The 18,940-nt window shown below is 46.7% G+C and overlaps 1 protein-coding gene across 1 annotated transcript in view; it reads right to left on the minus strand.

Moving 5' to 3' along the window:
• The window catches only part of LOC117669819 (IgGFc-binding protein-like), a 69,194-nt gene that overhangs the window by 21,233 nt on the left and 29,021 nt on the right, over window positions 1–18,940 (minus strand). Inside the window, exons 53-77 of the mRNA XM_087872177.1 lie at window positions 18,879–18,914; window positions 18,634–18,669; window positions 17,778–17,800; window positions 17,128–17,372; window positions 16,737–17,020; window positions 16,381–16,652; window positions 15,413–16,011; window positions 14,451–15,027; window positions 13,831–14,030; window positions 13,352–13,732; window positions 12,808–13,094; window positions 12,264–12,473; window positions 10,646–10,681; window positions 10,401–10,436; window positions 10,156–10,191; window positions 9,911–9,946; window positions 9,666–9,701; window positions 9,421–9,456; window positions 9,176–9,211; window positions 8,931–8,966; window positions 5,683–5,718; window positions 3,371–3,548; window positions 2,458–2,769; window positions 1,299–1,479; window positions 757–865 (exon numbers count right to left, since the gene is read on the minus strand). Of these exons, the coding sequence (XP_087728303.1) occupies window positions 757–865; window positions 1,299–1,479; window positions 2,458–2,769; window positions 3,371–3,548; window positions 5,683–5,718; window positions 8,931–8,966; window positions 9,176–9,211; window positions 9,421–9,456; window positions 9,666–9,701; window positions 9,911–9,946; window positions 10,156–10,191; window positions 10,401–10,436; window positions 10,646–10,681; window positions 12,264–12,473; window positions 12,808–13,094; window positions 13,352–13,732; window positions 13,831–14,030; window positions 14,451–15,027; window positions 15,413–16,011; window positions 16,381–16,652; window positions 16,737–17,020; window positions 17,128–17,372; window positions 17,778–17,800; window positions 18,634–18,669; window positions 18,879–18,914 (4,254 nt within the window). The remainder of the gene's footprint in view (window positions 1–756; window positions 866–1,298; window positions 1,480–2,457; window positions 2,770–3,370; window positions 3,549–5,682; window positions 5,719–8,930; window positions 8,967–9,175; window positions 9,212–9,420; window positions 9,457–9,665; window positions 9,702–9,910; window positions 9,947–10,155; window positions 10,192–10,400; window positions 10,437–10,645; window positions 10,682–12,263; window positions 12,474–12,807; window positions 13,095–13,351; window positions 13,733–13,830; window positions 14,031–14,450; window positions 15,028–15,412; window positions 16,012–16,380; window positions 16,653–16,736; window positions 17,021–17,127; window positions 17,373–17,777; window positions 17,801–18,633; window positions 18,670–18,878; window positions 18,915–18,940) is intronic.

The raw sequence follows: 18,940 nt of genomic DNA on the forward strand, positions 1-18,940 counted from the left end.
TTCATAGCTCGGGGCTGAAATGAGGGGTCCTTGGTGCTCTCTGAGCTTAATTATTTTCTTGCAGATATTTCATTGCCCAAACTAGAGAACGTCATTGGTGCAAGCGCTATGCATCATAGCAATAGTAACAACACTTAAACTTATATGCCGCTTCATAGAGCTTTACAGCCGTCTCTAAGCAGTTTACAGAGTCAGCCTCTTGCCCCAAACAAAAATGAGGTGGGTCTTCATTTTACCCACCTTGGAAAGAAGGAAGACTCAGACAACCTTGGGCCGCTCAGGATTGAACTCCTGGCAGTGAGCAGAGTTTGCCTGCAATGCTGCACTTTAACCACTGCAGCACCATCAGTGCAATGAAGCTCAGGCAGCACCAGGGACTCCTCAGAACCCTTTGAATACGAGGAGCACCACCTACGAGGAAGGCTCTTGTAGTGCTAAGAGATTCCCATCACTGGAGCTCTTTGGGTCTTTCCCTCCACAAAATGTGCCTCAGTGTAATGGAATAAAGTCTGGATTCCCAGGAGGGAGGGAGGGGAGGGACAAAGGCAACTCAGTTCACACAATTTGTGTGGGAGAAAGAGGGTGAAGATGGCTCCTCCCTAACCATTCCCAGAGCCTTTGCTTTATAAGGGTGGTAGCTTCCTTAGTTTGCCAAGATTCTATCTTTAGGCAAGGAACAATAAAGAAATTTGCTTGGAAGAATCGCAACATTTTTGGAGCCTGACACTCAGCTAAGTCTATGCCAACAGAACATACATGCTACTGTTGTCTGGGACAAGCCAACTGCTTCCGAGTTGAGTTGAGTCTCCTGCAGGTTGTCCATCAGGCTTTAGATTGTCATCTCCTGGATTCCCATTGAAATTACCTTTGGAGGGAGAGAAAGAGAAAACCATTATCTCTGGGGCCACATTTCTTTATCTGACCAACATTTAGCATTCTGTTTGAAAGGGATGATCCCACCCTCACCTGGTCAGCAAAGAGTTGCAGGACCAGAAACCAAAACTAATCAAGGAGAGAAGCAACCTAGAACTAAGGAGAAATTTCCTGACGGTGAGAACAATTAATGAGTGAAATGACTTCCTTCCAGACGTTACTGGAGGTTTTTAAGGAGAGACTGGACAGCCACTTGTCTGGAATGGAACAGAGATTCCTGCTTGAGCAGGGAATTGGTCTAGAAGACCTCCAAGGTCCCTTCCAACGCTCTTATTCTGACCAACAATCTTTGCTCCTGCTGATTCCAACTCTTATCATCCTTCAAGAGTGGCCCTCTCTTGCCCATCTAAGGTCCCATGTCTCACCACACAGGCCGCAGAGCAGTCCCTGGTACTCGGGTGGCATGGCGACTTCCACGTAGTGGTTGCCATCAAAGCGGACGCTCAGGCCAAAGTCGGTTTTCAAGACCACGTAGCTGCCGCTCAACTGCACCACAATCTTGTTGCCTCCGATATACACCGGCAGGTTCCTCCGAGTGCCGTTGACCTGGGGAAGGTTTCCCAAAAGAGTCACATCCTGCCACCCTCAAGGAGGGAAGCTGAGGAAGCCTTCTGGCTGCTTTCCCCCACGTGGGAACGAGCACTCAGGAAGGCTCCAATGTTTCTGTGGCTAAGTGAGACAGTTATTAAGAGACTTTTGCCCATTTTACGACCTTTCCCTGCCACCGTTCTTAAGTGAATCACTGCAGGTGCTAAGTTAGGAGCACGGTTGTTAAGTGAATCTGGCTTCCCCACGGACTCTGCTAGTCAGGAGGTTGCAAAAGGGGATCACGTGACTCCGGGACACTGCAACCGTCATAAATGTGAGTCAGTTGCCAAGCATTTTAATTTTGATCAGATGACCATGGGGATGCCACAATAGTTGTAAGTGTGAAAATTGGTCCTAAGTCACTTTTTTCAGAGCCGTTGTAACTTTGAACATTCACTAAGTGAATGGCTGTAAGATAAGGACTGCCTGTAATACAAAATGAAAACACATAGCAGCTGATCTTAAAACAATTAACCATCTTCCCCCCCCTTTTAGCACTGATGATGTTCTCTAGTTGGGCCATGAAATGTTTGCTTGAAAACAACCAAGCTCAGAGAGCATCAAAGACCCCACAGTCCTCCTTCTCCTTCTCCTTCTCCTCCTCCTTCCTCCTCCTCTCTCTCTCCTCACCCCCAAATCCCATTCCCTTCTAGCACTGATGATGTTCCCTAGTTTGGTCATGAAACGTCTGCAAGAACCAAGTTCAGAAAACACCAAGGACCCCTCATAAATATGAATGCATCATTTTGCCTGCCCTACACGAGCCCCTCTCGTTATTTTCTGGAGCGAATTTCTCCAGATCACACGGAATCAACAACGCCTGCAGTCAGCCTTAAGGATTGCTTGTGGGGTCCTGAGTTTGATCCCACAGATGAGCGGAGACTTTCTGGAAAGCTTGGGGTCACCCAGCAGCCCCCAGAAAGTGGATTCCCTTACATTAACTCTCCTGTTCTTCAGCAAGGACACCTGGCTTCCGTACACGGCCACATGCACTGAGTTGACGTAAGACACAGCCAGGTTGGAGCCCCGGTGCTCATTGGTGGTGGACACGTCAAAGGCCGCCAGGCCACTGGTGGAATTGGTGCAGACTTTGGCCATGGTGTAGGTGCAGTTGCCCATGAAATGGTGGACACGGCCATCAAAGGTGGTGTAATGGGGGTCTCCTGAGGCAGTGCAGATAGACGGGGCTGCGGGGGGGGACACACAAAACAAAGTATTATTTGGTGAAAGCTCCGTTCCCAAAGCGGCCTGGCCGGCAAGATGCCACAAGCTAAATGTCTATGGAGATCATCCATCATCCAGGTCATGATTGTCCCAAAGGTGCTTTTCCCCCGCAAAAGGTAACTGGACTTTTCCTTGGTCTTTTTCCTTAAAAACGTTTCACTTCTCATCCAAGAAGCTTCTTCAGTTGCTGGGGGAAATGGAAGGATTTATATTCTTTGCAGCTATTATAAAGTCAATATAAATCCTTCCATTCCTCTCCAGACAGTTAGAACTGAAGAAGCTTCTTGGATGAGAAGCGAAACATTTTCAAGAGAAAAACCAAGAAAGTCCAGTTGCCTTTTGTGAAAAAAAGCACCTTTGGCCAGGGGTGAAATCTAGCAGGGTCTGACAGGTTCTGGAGAACCGGTAGCGGAAATTTTGAGTAGTTTGGAGAACCAGCAAACACCACCTCTGGCTAGCCCCAGAGTGGGGTGGGAATGGAGATTTTGCAGTATCCTTCCCCTGCCACGCCCACCAAGCCACACCCACAGAACCAGTAGTAAAAAAAATTGGATTTCACCACTGCCTTTGGACCAACCTGGATTGGGAATTCATGTGCTCAGCCACTCAAGCCAGGTCATCTTACACCTGGACTACTGCAATGCGATGTATCCGGAAACTTCAGCCATTGCACAATGCAGTTGTGCAGGCAGTTCTTGGCTGCCCCTGAGATGGCGCATGTAACACTGCTGTTGTGCAAGCTGCACCGGTTGCTGCTTTGTTTCCGGATCCAATTCAAAGTGTTGGTCGCCACTTTTAAAGCCCTTCATGGCACAAGTGCAGGCTATCCAAGAAGCGAGTTAACCCCAATGGGATTACTCCACCCGACCCAGGCTGGCAGAAGGGTCATACTACGGACCCCATCAGCCATGGAATTTCGGCTGGCAGGGTCCAGAAGGAGAGCCTTTTTCTGCTGCAGCCCCTACTCTCTCAAACATCAGGCCCCCCCCAATATGAGATCTGCACCCACCCACTTGGCCTCCTGAAAGGCCTGTCGGGTTGGGCCAACTATCTGGGGCCCCAATTTTTTTTTTTAATTTGATTTATATGCCGCCCTTCTCCGGAGACTCAGGGCGGCTTACAATGCGTTAAGCAATTGGGGTGTGGCACTTTGGAAGTGGACAATGGAGGAGATGACACCCCACCTCCTTCCTGTGTGTGCACTTCCCTCCCCATCCTGGTTAGTTTTACTTTAGCTGAACTTTAAATTTATGATCCTTGGTTGCTGTTCTAATGTTTTATAGTGAATTTTAATTGAATGTCTGTAAGCAGCCTAGAGTCCCCTCTGGGGGGAGGGGCAGCATACAAATTAAACAAACAAACAAACAAATAACAGGGGCATTGGGCATGGCTAATCTAGTGAACAGAAGGACCAGGGGTGACATCATAGCAGTGTTCCAATATTTGAGGGGCTGCCATAGAGAGGAGGGGGGGGGGTCAGCCTATTCTCCAAAGCCCCTGAAGGCAGGAGAAGAAACAATCAAGGAGAGAAGCAGCCTAGAGGTAAGGAGAACTTTCCTCAAAGTGAGAACAATTGATCAGTGGAATGGTTTGTTTCCTGAAGGTGTGGGTGCTCCAACTCTGGGGATTTTTTAAGGATAGATTGGACAACCATTTGTCTGAAATGATATAGGGTCTCCTGCTTGAACAGGGGGTTGGACTAGATGACCTCCTAGGTCCCTCCCAACTTGGTTATTCTGTTATTCTAGGCATCTTTCAACAGACCTGAGGCAACTTTCTAAGAGACTCACATCAACATACTTGGAAGAGCAACAGTAGAATAAAATTGTACACGGTTGGAACTTGGTTTTCCCATGCCCAATGAATGCATTTGTGTTGTTTCTTAACCGTATTTTAAATTTTATGTTGTTGTTATCCACTCAGAGTCATACATTTCAGATGGGCGGCCATCCACTTCCTGCCTCATCATTTCCTGCTGGAAACAGGCAGCTGGACTGAGGCCACAGCTTTCCTGAAAAATTGATGCCAATTTGACAGCAAATCTTACCTACACCTGGAGTCTTCACAGTAGTAGAGGTTGAATCTGGTGGACCAAGAAAAGAAGCCAAGTTATAATCAATTGTCATAATGTCACTCATCATCTTGGCAGAGGGAGGGAGCATGTTCACAGCAAGAGAGCACACGGATTGAGGAACAACTTATACACCCCCTCCTGTTGTCGTTAATCCCCTTAGCCCAGGGAGAGTGTGATCATAGCAAAGGAGCAGCATGGAATGAAGAATACCTTATCACTCCTAACCTCTACCCATTAGCCTCACAACTGCAAAAAAGGTCCTCTCCTGAGGACATCGCCTTCCCCAAGAAACCACATGGCCTCTAAGGTTATTGGCAAGTGCCAACCCACAGAGAAGCCAAAGAGACAGAAGCCAGGCAGAAAAGAACACGTTACTTCTTGCCAGGTCTTCTGAAGAGGGCCTGCATTAGCTGAGACAGCTGGGTCTATTTATTATTATTTATTATTTATTATTTGAAGTTATATGCCGCCCCATCTCCGAAAAGACTCAGGACGGCTCACAACAATAAAACACACAAAGTTCAATTTTTTTAAAAAAAACCCAATAAAACTATAAAAACCATTAAAATCTGCTCTAAAAACCCTTCAGTCCAAGCCAGCCAGGCGAAATAGCCATGTTTTAAGGCCACGACAGAAAGAGCGAAGGTCAGGTGCCACCCGGAGCCCCAGGGGGAGCTGATTCAACAGGGTAAGTGGGCCCACAGAGAAGGCCCGCTCCCTAGGGATCGCCAGCCGACATTGTCTGGCCGACGGCAGTGTTGACCTCCAATCTCCACCTATTATGCCCATCACTGGGAAACTGGGTGCTTTCAGGGATGTCCTTCAAACGTTGTCATTAAAATAAGGTTGAGGGGCAGGATTACCTGGTGTACTGGGTTCCGCAGGTGTAGGTGTTGGTTCTGGTGGACAAAGAAAAGAAGGCAAGTTAGGATCACCCCTCCAATTGTCATTCATCCCTTAGAAGAAGGGGAATATGGAAGAACAAGGGCTGGGGAACATCCTGTTGACCTCCAATCTCCACCTATTATGCCCATCACTGGACCTGTAATACTGAACCGCAAGTATTTTACTGATTTTTTAAAAAAATTACTTAAGAGAGAGGAGGAAAAGAAAGAGGAAAAAAAGCCTTTTAAAATGGCGTTGGCTGGAGGAGAGGCTGAAAGGGAAAGTCCTTCCGTTTTCTATTACTACAATGTAGCGGAATAAATACCACTGGCTACATTTGCAGACAAAACTTCGCTCCTGTGTCTTTTTCTCTTTTTTTTCCCTTGGAGACTTGATATTGTTGTTGATTGGAAAGAAGTCTTTTTTTTTTTCTTTCTTGCTTTTTTTTTTTAACAAAGCCTGCCTGGGCGGAAACATGGCACTGAGACTCATAAAGTCAGATAAACAAGAAGGGGGGGGGGGATTCCCCCACCAACAACTTAAAGGAACAAGTCTTAACTCTTCAGTCTCAGAAACCTGATTTTAATATAATAGAATTTTTTATAGAGGAGATTGAAAGAAGGGAGGTGATTGTGAATCAGCAACTTGAAAAATTTAAGCAGGAAATTAAAGAATTGGTGAAATCTAAGTTTGATTTTTTGGAGAAAAAATTCTCAAAAGTGGCTAATGGTTTTACAGAATTTATGATACAGTTGGACACAAATACTAATGTACTAGAGTCTAAAATGGAAGAAATTCAAGATAAATTGGACAATAGAATTCAAAAAATTGAAAATGATTTGACAAACACTCAGGATAATAGCTTAGAAGAAAAACCTAAAATGGATGCTGATCAAAAGTATGGTAATGCAGAAAATCTGCAACAGAAGATTGAAAAAGAGATTTTAATGGTACAATATAATTTCACAGAATATGCGATAAGATTAAGAGGTTTGCAGGAAAATAATAGAGATGATTTAAGGAAAATATCTTCTGAATTTCTAGCTGGGATTCTAAAGGTTCAACCTGACGAAGTGTTTTGTAGGATTGACAGAGTTTATCGAATCAACTCCTGGATTGCCAAGCAAAGGCAATTGCCTAGAGATGTGGTGATTTATTTTACAGATAAAGAAATTAGGAATAATATCGTGCAAAATTCCTTCAATTCTAATTTGCAATTGTATGGAAGAAAGATTTGGATTTACAAGGAACTCCCACCTAAGATATTGATGGAAAGGAAGAAATTTGGTTTTCTGGTGAATGAGTTAAAAAAGAGAAATATCCCATTCAGGTGGGACGCCCCAGTTGGTATTATATTTAGATACCAAGGAGAAAGATATCAGCTAAATACTGTTGAAAGAGCGGAAGAATTTTATCAAAATAGGTTGAAAATGAACTTAACATCTTCAGGTATAATACAGGATAAGCAGAAGGAGCCGGAAATAAAGGTAAAATATCGAATTACAGAGACTGTACCAGATGAATTGCCTTTGGATTTATTGGATACCCCAGCTGGACTATCTACAAATTTGAGAGAAGTGGCATCTAACCTTAATGTGATGACTTATCAAGGCAAGGATAAGCATGGAAACCAATTAGGGGATATACAAGGGATAAAAAAGAAACATGAGATACAAAAACAAAACCAACAAGACCAATCTACAAAGCAGAATAAAAACCGACCAGATGATACACAATTTGTAGAAAGGAAACCAGGATGGAAACCAAACCCACAAAAAGAAAAGAAAAAAAGAAATAGGTGGCATAAAAATAGAAATTTCTAAATCAGGCAACAGTGAAGCCAGTGACTTTAAAATATGAATGATTATGTGTAAACACAGAAGAGGCGACGTATTGGTTAATATTATCCTGAGGATTGTGGCAGATCTCTGCATGGCCGTAATCTGGGGACGTGAAACGAGCCTTAAACTGATGGATTTGAATTATCCATTTTGGAATTTCTTTTTGTGTTGATAAACATATTATATTATCTTGAATCACAAGGCAAGAGAATTATGCTGGGGCATGCAGAAGATCGGGTTGTTACCCACTACGATGATGGGAATTAATAATCCTGATGAAACCCACAATTATTACTATATGGAATATAATTATAATGTCACTCGGGTGGTTGTTTTTACTTTTATACATATAAGAAGATATTTACTACTGATGGGGGCAGATATGATTGAAGATCCTGAATAAACTGTTGCACCAGCAAGCTATGTTACCCGATTATGGATGTTGGTTCTACCAATCCAGTGGAAAGACCTCAAAGAAGATACTATATGGATTATAAATTTAAAGTCATTGTCTTTTCTTTTTTTTTATTTAGATATAATGAAAAATATAGACATATATTTTTAAGTAGTGTGGGCAGTGAATCAAAGATATTAAGAAATGTTGTGTATGGTAATTTTGCATGATAGTGGGTGAATAAGCTAGTTAGTAGATTGATTAGTCTAAGAAAAGGGATTTTTAAGTGATATATTTAGGGGAGTGGAGGAAATGGATAGAGTGGAATAAATGTTAAACTAGATTTTATGGGGAAGGCCGCTTTGAAATGTTATAGTAATATATATAGAAGATTAAATGTTAAAGTAGGACTTATCGTATAGTTTTAAAGTGGAGAAGTTATTCTATAATGTCATAGTATAATGTCTTTTTTTTTTCCCTTTCTTTTCTCTTTTCTGAAATGTATGGATAAAGGGGGATGTTATAATATTAATAATATTTTTAGTAAGTAAAGGTCAATATCTAGAGGAGGGAGTAAGTAATCTGTTATGAATTAGGTTTTTTTTTTTTGTTATGAAGAAGTCACAGGGGGGATGGGTGGGGAGGGGGGGTTAGGGAGGGGGAGGGAGAGGGGGAAAAAAAAGGGGGAAAATTTGTATTTGAAAACTTTTTCAATAAAAAAAAAATAAGGTTGAGGGGTAGGATTACCTGGTGTACTGGGTTCTGCAGGTGTAAGTGTTGGTTCTGTGGATAAAGAAAAGAAGGCAAGTTAGGACCACCCCTCCAATTGTCATTCATCTCTTAGAAGAAGGGGAATATGGAAGAACAAGGGCTGGGGAACATCCTGTTGACCTCCAATCTCCATCTATTATGCCCATCACTGGGAAACTGGGTGCTTTCAGGGATGTCCTTCAAACGTTGTCATTAAAGTAAAGTTGAGGGGCAGGATTACCTGGTGTACTGGGTTCCGCAGGTGTAGGTGTTGGTTCTGGTGGACAAAGAAAAGAAGGCAAGTTAGGACCACCCCTCCAATTGTCATTCATCTCTTAGAAGAAGGGGAATATGGAAGAACAAGGGCTGGGGAACAATCTGTTGACCTCCAATCTCCACCTATTATGCCCATCACTGGGAAACTGGGTGCTTTCAGGGATGTCCTTCAAACATTGTCATTAAAGTAAAGTTGAGGGGCAGGATTACCTGGTGTACTGGGTTCCGCAGGTGTAGGTGTTGGTTCTGGTGGACAAAGAAAAGAAGTCAAGTTAGGATCACCCCTCCAATTGTCATTCATCTCTTAGAAGAAGGGGAATATGGAAGAACAAGGGCTGGGGAACATCCTGTTGACCTCCAATCTCCATCTATTATGCCCATCACCGGGAAACTGGGTGCTTTCAGGGATGTCCTTCAAACGTTGTCATTAAAATAAAGTTGAGGGGCAGGATTACCTGGTGTACTGGGTTCCGCAGGTGTAGGTGTTGGTTCTGGTGGACAAAGAAAAGAAGGCAAGTTAGGACCACCCCTCCAATTGTCATTCATCTCTTAGAAGAAGGGGAATATGGAAGAACAAGGGCTGGGGAACAATCTGTTGACCTCCAATCTCCACCTATTATGCCCATCACTGGGAAACTGGGTGCTTTCAGGGATGTCCTTCAAACGTTGTCATTAAAGTAAAGTTGAGGGGCAGGATTACCTGGTGTACTGGGTTCCGCAGGTGTAGGTGTTGGTTCTGGTGGACAAAGAAAAGAAGTCAAGTTAGGATCACCCCTCCAATTGTCATTCATCTCTTAGAAGAAGGGGAATATGGAAGAACAAGGGCTGGGGAACATCCTGTTGACCTCCAATCTCCATCTATTATGCCCATCACCGGGAAACTGGGTGCTTTCAGGGATGTCCTTCAAACGTTGTCATTAAAATAAAGTTGAGGGGCAGGATTACCTGGTGTACTGGGTTCCGCAGGTGTAGGTGTTGGTTCTGGTGGACAAAGAAAAGAAGGCAAGTTAGGACCACCCCTCCAATTGTCATTCATCTCTTAGAAGAAGGGGAATATGGAAGAACAAGGGCTGGGGAACAATCTGTTGACCTCCAATCTCCACCTATTATGCCCATCACTGGGAAACTGGGTGCTTTCAGGGATGTCCTTCAAACATTGTCATTAAAGTAAAGTTGAGGGGCAGGATTACCTGGTGTACTGGGTTCCGCAGGTGTAGGTGTTGGTTCTGGTGGACAAAGAAAAGAAGTCAAGTTAGGATCACCCCTCCAATTGTCATTCATCTCTTAGAAGAAGGGGAATATGGAAGAACAAGGGGTGGGGAACATCCTGTTGACCTCCAATCTCCACCTATTATGCCCATCACTGGGAAACTGGGTGCTTTCAGGGATGTCCTTCAAACGTTGTCATTAAAATAAAGTTGAGGGGCAGGATTACCTGGTGTACTGGGTTCCGCAGGTGTAGGTGTTGGTTCTGGTGGACAAAGAAAAGAAGGCAAGTTAGGACCACCCCTCCAATTGTCATTCATCTCTTAGAAGAAGGGGAATATGGAAGAACAAGGGCTGGGGAACATCCTGTTGACCTCCAATCTCCATCTATTATGCCCATCACTGGGAAACTGGGTGCTTTCAGGAATGTCCTTCAAACGTTGTCATTAAAGTAAAGTTGAGGGGCAGGATTACCTGGTGTACTGGGTTCCGGGGGTGTAGGTGTTGGTTCTGGAAAAGAAAAGGAACAGTTCAAGTTATGATTAACACTCCTGTTGTCAACCTCCACTTTAGCCGAGGGAGGGTGAATTGGATGAGGAAACCTTAGACTCTCCCGGCTTGAAATCCTGAACTGTTTGTGAAGCTCAGCCCAAGGGGGGAGGGGGAGGGCACTGCAGGAACATCATTGGGTGAAAGATTCGAGGAACAATTGGAGAATGGACCTGCTCTGGTTTGGAGGAGATTCACATGAGGTGGGAGGGTTTACACTGACAGTGGAACCTCCAGGGATGGTAGTTATACAGGTTAAAGAGAGAATGGCCATGTCCGATTCCTATCATTTGTATTGTATGCACAAGCAGAAACATTGATTGACTGAGAGGAAATGGGAAAGTAAAGCCAAGCCTTGTATTGCTGTTCCGTGTGTGCAGTCAGGAGCACAGAATCCCTGATCTGTGATCATCCTGCACCATTCATTGTAAAGAGGTGGAAGGACTAACCCTAACCCTAACCCTAACCCTAACCCTAACCCTAACCCTAACCCTAACCCTAACCCTAACCCTAACCCTAACCCTAACACTAACACTAACACTACTGCTTCTAAGGAGGGGGAAAAATTCAACCTGCCCAAATGTTTGACCTTTTTTGTCTTACCATTCCATGCAACATTCCATGCAACATTTGTCAAGGAGAACCTTGACAAAAGCTAGGAAATTGTCAAGGAAGACACCAGAAAGGTGCCATTGCTGGCCTTGCCTTGTTTCAAATGGGACACAAGAGAGAGGAATGGAGTCTCCCAAGTGCTCAACTGTACTACAGATGCTGCACACTTGTGAGAAGGGGAAAGTAATGGGTTTCCCCGAAAATAGAACCAATTCCGAAAACAAGCCCGAGTCCAATGTTCACATCTGCTCCTAATATAAGCCGTACCCCCCAAAATAAGCCCTACTCAAGGCCTGTCCACTGTCTGGTTCTACAAGGTGGGGCAAGGCACAAGCGTAAAAATCAAGCTAGGGCAGGAGTGGGGGGGATGGAGCTGCCCAACACGCACTACACGGCCCACATGTGCCTTACATTAGGACTGCCACAGCCAGGCCTCCCATGCCCTGCTGTCATGCCACCGCCCAACTTATTCTGCAGCTCCTTGTGGCCAATTGCAGTCGGATGCCACGTGGTGCATCATGCTGGTTTTGCCGCTTGTGCCTTCAAAGGCACAACTCATCATGCAGCCACCTGCCATGAGCAATGGCACCGGCAAAGCAAGCCATGCTGTGTTTGGCTGCGAGCAGCTGCCGGAAAAGTCAGGGAAGCAGCATGACAGGTGTCAGGGAATGGGAAGCATGATTGCAGTGGTCCTAAGGTAAGTGGGTAAAATAAGACCTGGTGCTTATTTTTGGGCGGAAAGAAAATAAGATAGGGTTGGGGAAACATGGTAGGCACAGGTGTTCTCACTGAGATCTGATTGTATGCCCCTTTTTCACATTCAGGCTAGCGGGAAAACACCCAAGTTGCACAACAGCTCTACTCACCACAAACTGTATCCTTTTCCCAATCTCCAAGGTCGGCCCCGTTCATTTCGCACGCAGCGGCATACGCTTCCAGACTTTTGCACAACTGCCCTTCGTCTCCCCCGGTGGCACACTGGTCATACACGCAGCTTTCAAAGTACAGCTGAGGAGGGAGGCTGCCATGGCAGTTGGTAAAAGGCCCGTTTGAGGACAGAATCACTCTGCACCGATCTTCAAAACCTGCCTCTTCCACAGGGTCGCAGTGGGGTGGATCTATGGGTGGTCCTGGGGAACAGCTAGAGGCAGAAAAAAGGCCAACGTTAAAACACCCTTTGTTTGGATGCCCAAAGAGAAATGTACATGAAACGTTTTGGCTCAGTTAGCCTGCTCGTTCTGGCACTAGGAGGGTGCAAGTGCTGAAGAGTTTAATGAGGAACAACTGTGTCCCCTTTAAACACTACATTTTTGGGGTTCCCTTCCTCTAATGGTTGAGTTTCTTATCGGTATACAAGGTACTGCACAGTGTGTTCAACTGGCTGACCAATTCTGATTTCGTAATCCATATCCTAGAACCCGATACGGAAAATGTTGCGGACCCCTGAAAACACCTTGTCGTTCACAGTCACTTGCCTCCACTCGTCATCTTCCACTCTCCAGCTGTTGCCAAATTTGTTGGCGTCGGTCACCAGCATCCCATCTGGCTGTTGGAAATCGTCCAGCTGGTTGCCCGAGTACGTGCCGCACAGCCCACAGAGGTGTCCCTCGTATCTCTCGTCCACTTGGATAAGCAGCTGCTGGTCCCCATCAAACTTCACCCGAAAGCCAAGGGGACTGTCAACAACCACATACGGAAGCTGTTCCTCCACCTGAATGTCTGACTGGAGCTTCAAAGGAAGATCAACTCTGGCCCCATTCAGCTGTAGAAAGGAAAAAGGTCAGCCTAGGAATTGTAATTCCTTCGGGTTTCTGGGCGTCATGGGCTACCACCTACAGTACCCCGTGTCTGGTATCACTGAATTAGCACCTGCCCCACAAAGTTAGCAACTTGGCACCATAGGACTGCATCTATTCCTGGGCAACTTTTCTGGGAGGACGGCTAAATGTGAAGGGGAACGCCAGAATTTCATCCAGGTAGTCAATTCCCTTGCACAATTCTTCAGGTTGCAATACTCACGTAGACCTCTTTGTTCTTCCTCAGAGCCAGGTGGATGTTTCTCAGCGAGATGGCCACTGAGTTGAGAGCCGTCCAGTGCGGGCTGGAGCGATGTTCGTTCCGAGTGGTCACGGAGAAGCGCTCGGAGGAGTTGCTGCAGATTTGCACTGCGGTGTAATTGCACCCACCCTGGAAATGATAGAGTCGCCCATCGAAGGTGACATAGTGAGGGTCTCCGTAGATGTGACAGGTGGCCTTGTCTGGAATGTAGCATCCCAGGATGCCATTCTGTACTTTACAGACTTGGTCTTTTTTGCAACTGTCTGAGTTGCAGGACAAGTTGCCATGTTCTGCACAGCGACATTGGCCGACGCAATCCGGCTGCCAGAACGTCTCTCCTTTCTGTTGGAGAAAAGCCAAAGTAAAAGATGTGGACCCTGCACTGTTGTGAAAGTTGCTGCAGGTTCTGTCACGGCCCCAGACGTTGCTTGGGAACAAACCTCATAATATTGATCTCCATGTACACAGCCACAATCCTCCTGCGGCACACATTGTGCTCCGCTCAGGACAAAGCCTTCGTCGCATTCGCAGTCCTCCACGCAAGGCTTGGTGCAGTTCCACGGAGCCAGTGGATTGGAACACGTGGCGGGACAGGACGTGGCGCACACATTGTAATGGCTGTGATGACCGCAAGGGATTTCTACAAAACAAAGCAGGAACCACTCAGAAAACGAGGTCCACTTCCCAAGGTCACACTCAGTGCAAGCAGCTTTCTAGGTCAGCTTGTTGGGAACAGGAAGCTACCAGTGATGCTGGAAAGAATAGGGATGCTGCCTTGATTCTACGTGCTCGGGGAACCACATTTGCAAGTGGATCATGACAGCGGGAGCCATGGAATCTGGTAGATAGATGGCTTGCCTTTTGGGCGATAACTAAAGTGATGGCCCATCTCCACCCCAATCACCACCTGAAGACAAGCGAGTCCTTCATCCAAAGGCAGATTTTAGGCGACACCTGCCCTTCTGCAGGACCCGGAATGCTGCTGCAACCAACCAAGAGAGCATATTTCCCCAACTAGGTCAATTGCTCATCTTTTAGGGTATTCTACGTGGATACTCACTGCAGGAAGTGGCATTCCTCCAGTCGGGAAGCTGCACGCCAGCTCTTTGGCAGGCATCAGCGTACGCCTCCAAAGCACCACACAAGGCCTGCTGGGACCCATGCAGCTCACACAGGTCAAAGACGCAACTCTGGAAGAAGCTGTTGGGGTTGATTGCAGAATGGCAAACTGCCAACGGTCTTTGGCTACTGGTTAGCTGTCCGCAATAGGCCTCTGTCTCATAGAGATTCTTCAGCTCTGAGGAACAAGGTCCTGGGGTTGGAGGTGGGCCTGTACAATCGGGGGCGTCGTACGTTGCATTGGGCACCTGCCAGCTGTTTCCCAGCTCATTGGAATTCTTGGCTTGCTCTCCGTTGGGCATCATGCTGTCATCCTGCCTGTGGCTGTTGAAGTTCCCACACATGCCGCAGGTCTTGTTGAAGAAGTCCGTGGGGACCCTGATCTCCACCGAGTGATCCGTGTCGTAAGAGACAATCAGCCCGAATTCCGTTTCTAGGGTCACGTAGCGTCCGTCGATGTCCACTCTCAGGGCGTTGTTCAGCTTGCGCACAGAAAGCCTTGTAAGCACTTTGTTCACCTAGAAGGAGTCAGACACAAATTGTAACTTTATTTCCAAAGAAAGGAACCGTCTGAAGATGATCAGGATGGGAAGAGTTGGGTTCCCCATTACTAAGTCCCCGTACAGAAATACCGACTCTGAGCATATTTGCAGGAGCGGGAAAAGAAGTATCATTAAAAATTAATCAATCAATAAGAAATCGTACCCTGCCACCAATCAAAGGAGAGGCTGTTACTATTTTGTTCACTCTTATCCTTGATCAAACCGATATTCAACCAGAGGTTAGAAAATAGGATTTCCCCACACCTTCCAATCAAAAACCGTTCAGCAGAGAATCGGGAAGGAACATAGCTTCCTTCTATTTCAAAGCACAAGCAGGAAATGAGAAACTGCTTTGGGTTACCAGCACTTGATCCCTGTGTCCTTTGAGAATCTCAATCCGGTGCCCGTAAACCTCCACTAGGACCCGCTGGACGTAAGAGACGGAGGGATTCCCACGGTGTTCGTTCTTGGCCTCGATGTTAAAGTAGGGCAGCCCCGTCTCATTGGCGCAGACCTTGGCCAGGGTGTAGGTGCAGGTGCCCATGAAGTGGTGCGTCTCTTTGTCAAAGGTGTTGTAATGAGGGTCGTTGTGGACGCGGCAGACCCCGTACGTATGTCGGTAGCAGCTGGGGACACCATTTTGGACTCCGCAGTAATAATGCTTAGGGCAGGAATCATCAAAGCAGCTGAGCTTGCCACCTGGACTGGGGCAGGTGCATCTGGTGGTGCAGGTGTCGTCGGTCCAAAAGCTGGAGCCCACTGGGTAGTGCTTCCCCTGCTGCCAGCACCCACATTGATGGCTGGGCACACAGGTGCCATTGTAAAGGAAGAACCCGGAGTCGCAGACGCAGGCTTCCATGCACGGCAGGTTGCAGGTGTCCGGAGCATTTGGGTCCTTGCAGGTGGATGGACAGGCATTGGCGCAAGGCTCGTAGTGGCTGCTGAGTGGGCAATGAATGGCTGCAGGAGGGAAGAAGATCTCCCTGAGCTCAGTGCCGGAGGTTTGGTCCTAAAGTACACACTGCATCCCTTAATGGACTTGGATGCGAGTCCCTCACTGGGGCACGGTTTCTTCCTAGGTTGCATTCCCTGCTCCCCAGGATCCCAGCCAGAGATTTAGGCTATTTGCTTTCTAGGGTAAGCTGGAGTTGCAGACAGTGTGTCTCCAAGAGGGAACGTGGCAATACATGTCCCTCTCTCGACGGGAGTCTCTTCAAAGAGACAGAGGAAACACCCTCCCTCTTTCAGTTGATCCCCTGACCCCTCCACTCACATAGATGTTTCGCGATACTCAAGGCCCACCACAGGTATTGCTGCCACAAAACTTACGGCAGAAGGTGGCATTCCGCCAGGGTTCGATGGCGATTCCCAGGGACTGGCAGGCATCTGCGTAGGACTGCAAGCTCTTGCAGAGGGAGCCTGGGTCTAAGTGCAGGGCGCACTGATCGTAAAGGCAGCTTTCAAAATGCCCCGTTGGATCCAAGACGCTCTGGCAATGTCTGAATGGTCCATTGATATCTGTCAGGCGTCCACAGAAATCGCTGCTTTTGGCCATGTCTTTCTCATCCTCCGTGCAGACTGGATCATGTCCAGAGGAACAACTGTAGCAAAAAAAATACTGTGGTTGAATACCCAACGATTTCCATCTGGACAAAAGCTGCTATTCAGGGATATAAGCTACGAACCTGGTGAGGTTGGCCACCTGCCAGCTGTTGCCCAAGCTTGTGGAGTCAGGCTCTGGTTTCCCATCGGGGTTGAGGAAATCGTCAGAAGGATCCCCGTTGTAGTTTCCACACATGCCGCAGACCTCACCCTTGTACGTGCTGCGGAGGGACACTTCCACCTGGTGGTCTCCGTCAAACTTGACTCTCAACCCAAAATCCGTAGAAACCACTGTGTAGAAGCCGCTGGGAAAGATCTCCACACCCCCTATTGGGGTGGAGGGGACGATGACTGGCTCCCCATCGACCTAGAAAGAGGTTCAGGCATCACTGTAGGGGACTCAGGAACAACGGTGCTCTTTCGTACCCCAACAACAAAGCACAGCTGTCCTTCAGCAGCAGCAGCTCCACCTACCGTCACTCTTCCTCCCTTTCCCAGGGTGACCCGGATGCCAAAGACATCAATGTGCACACTCTCAACGTAGGAGACGTGTGTGTGGCCCCCTCGGTGCTCGTTGCTTGCTTCCACGTTGAAGTAGGGGAGCAGAGAGTTGTTTCGGTCACACAGTTGGGAGAGAGTATAGGTACAGTTGCCCATGAAGTGGTGCGTCTGCTTGTCAAAAGTGTAATAATGAGGGTCACCCGACACCAGGCAGGACTCTGGAAAGAAGAAAGGGAGGTCAGACACAGGCCGGCGTCAGCTCATTTGAAATGGGAGGCTATACTTTGGACAGGAATAGCAGATACACTTTGGGTGCCTCCTTCATTTTTAGCAGCTTGGAATGGTCCAAGGATCTCAAGCTTTTCCTTGTACTTGACAACAGCTAATTTCCTGCACTTCTCCTCTTCCTAGCCACCAGGACTGCAGTCAAATCCAAAACCCATCGCAAGTGGGAAGTTTAAGCTTCAGCCTTAAACATATTCACCTTGGGTGGGCGTAAGTGGTGTCTGTGGGGTTACAGATATAGGGGTGGTTGATGTATCATCTGAAGTGACATTTATATTTTGAGTACAAGGCAGGAAAGGACTTGAAATGGTTCAAGAAACTTAAACTCTGCCTTGTACTTGTCAGAGTAGCAGAGGATCCACTTTTGAGGGGAGCAACAGAGATTTGGGGCTCTGATCTAGAGGCCATTCCTACCCCCTCTAACAAGCACCATTTCTTCATTGTGCACAGGTATCATGGAGAAAATATGATAAAGTGAGAATGCCCCCCTTTTCCAGAGCTCTGTTCAGGTGGAACAATTCAGTGATGTTGGAGCACATCCCTGTGTCCCTGTGGAAAGTGGGGGAGTCTATTCCAGCTATGTGACTAAAGCTGCCAGTATGCCATTTTCCATGTGCTTGGAATAGTTACATGTGATTGGAGTTATTGCCCCAGTACCTATCACATCTCCATGATGGTGGTGGGTTTTATGACCTCTTGATAGCAAGAGAAGTTTGGCCATTGCCTTGTGAGAATGGAGGAAAACCTTTGGGAGAAAAATGGGAAACGAATTTCCCTATGGATATTGTCACACATGACTTCCAAGGTGTGAACCAAAAGAGATCTATAGGGCAGATTTGAAGCTAGCTACAGGGCAGACATCTTTTCCTAGTGGAAACATGCAATTGGATTGAGGGCAGAGCTCTCCTCCAAGAATTGCACCTAAGAAAGATTTGACACCCAGCATTACCTGAGTCAGTGGTCCCCACAGGGGTAGGTGTCGGTTCTGGTGGACAAAGAAAAGAAGGCAAGTTAGGATCACCCCTCCAATTGTCATTCATCCCTTAGAAGAAGAGGAATATGGAAGAACAAGGGGTGGGGAACATCCTGTTGACCTCCAATCTCCACCTATTATGCCCATCACTGGGAAACTGGGTGCTTTCAGGAATGTCCTTCAAACGTTGTCATTAAAATAAAGTTGAGGGGTAGGATTACCTGGTGTACTGGGTTCCGCAGGTGTAGGTGTTGGTTCTGGTGGACAAAGAAAAGAAGGCAAGTTAGGATCACCCCTCCAATTGTCATTCATCCCTTAGAAGAAGGGGAATATGGAAGAACAAGGGCTGGGGAACATCCTGTTGACCTCCAATCTCCACCTATTATGCCCATCACTGGGAAACTGGGTGCTTTCAGGAATGTCCTTCAAACATTGTCATTAAAATAAGGTTGAGGGGTAGGATTACCTGGTGTACTGGGTTCCGCAGGTGTAGGTGTTGGTTCTGGTGGACAAAGAAAAGAAGGCAAG

The sequence above is a fragment of the Pantherophis guttatus genome, chromosome 6 (genome assembly GCF_059756535.1).
Source record: "Pantherophis guttatus breed Tessera chromosome 6, ASM5975653v1, whole genome shotgun sequence".
Lineage (NCBI taxonomy): Eukaryota > Metazoa > Chordata > Lepidosauria > Squamata > Colubridae > Pantherophis > Pantherophis guttatus.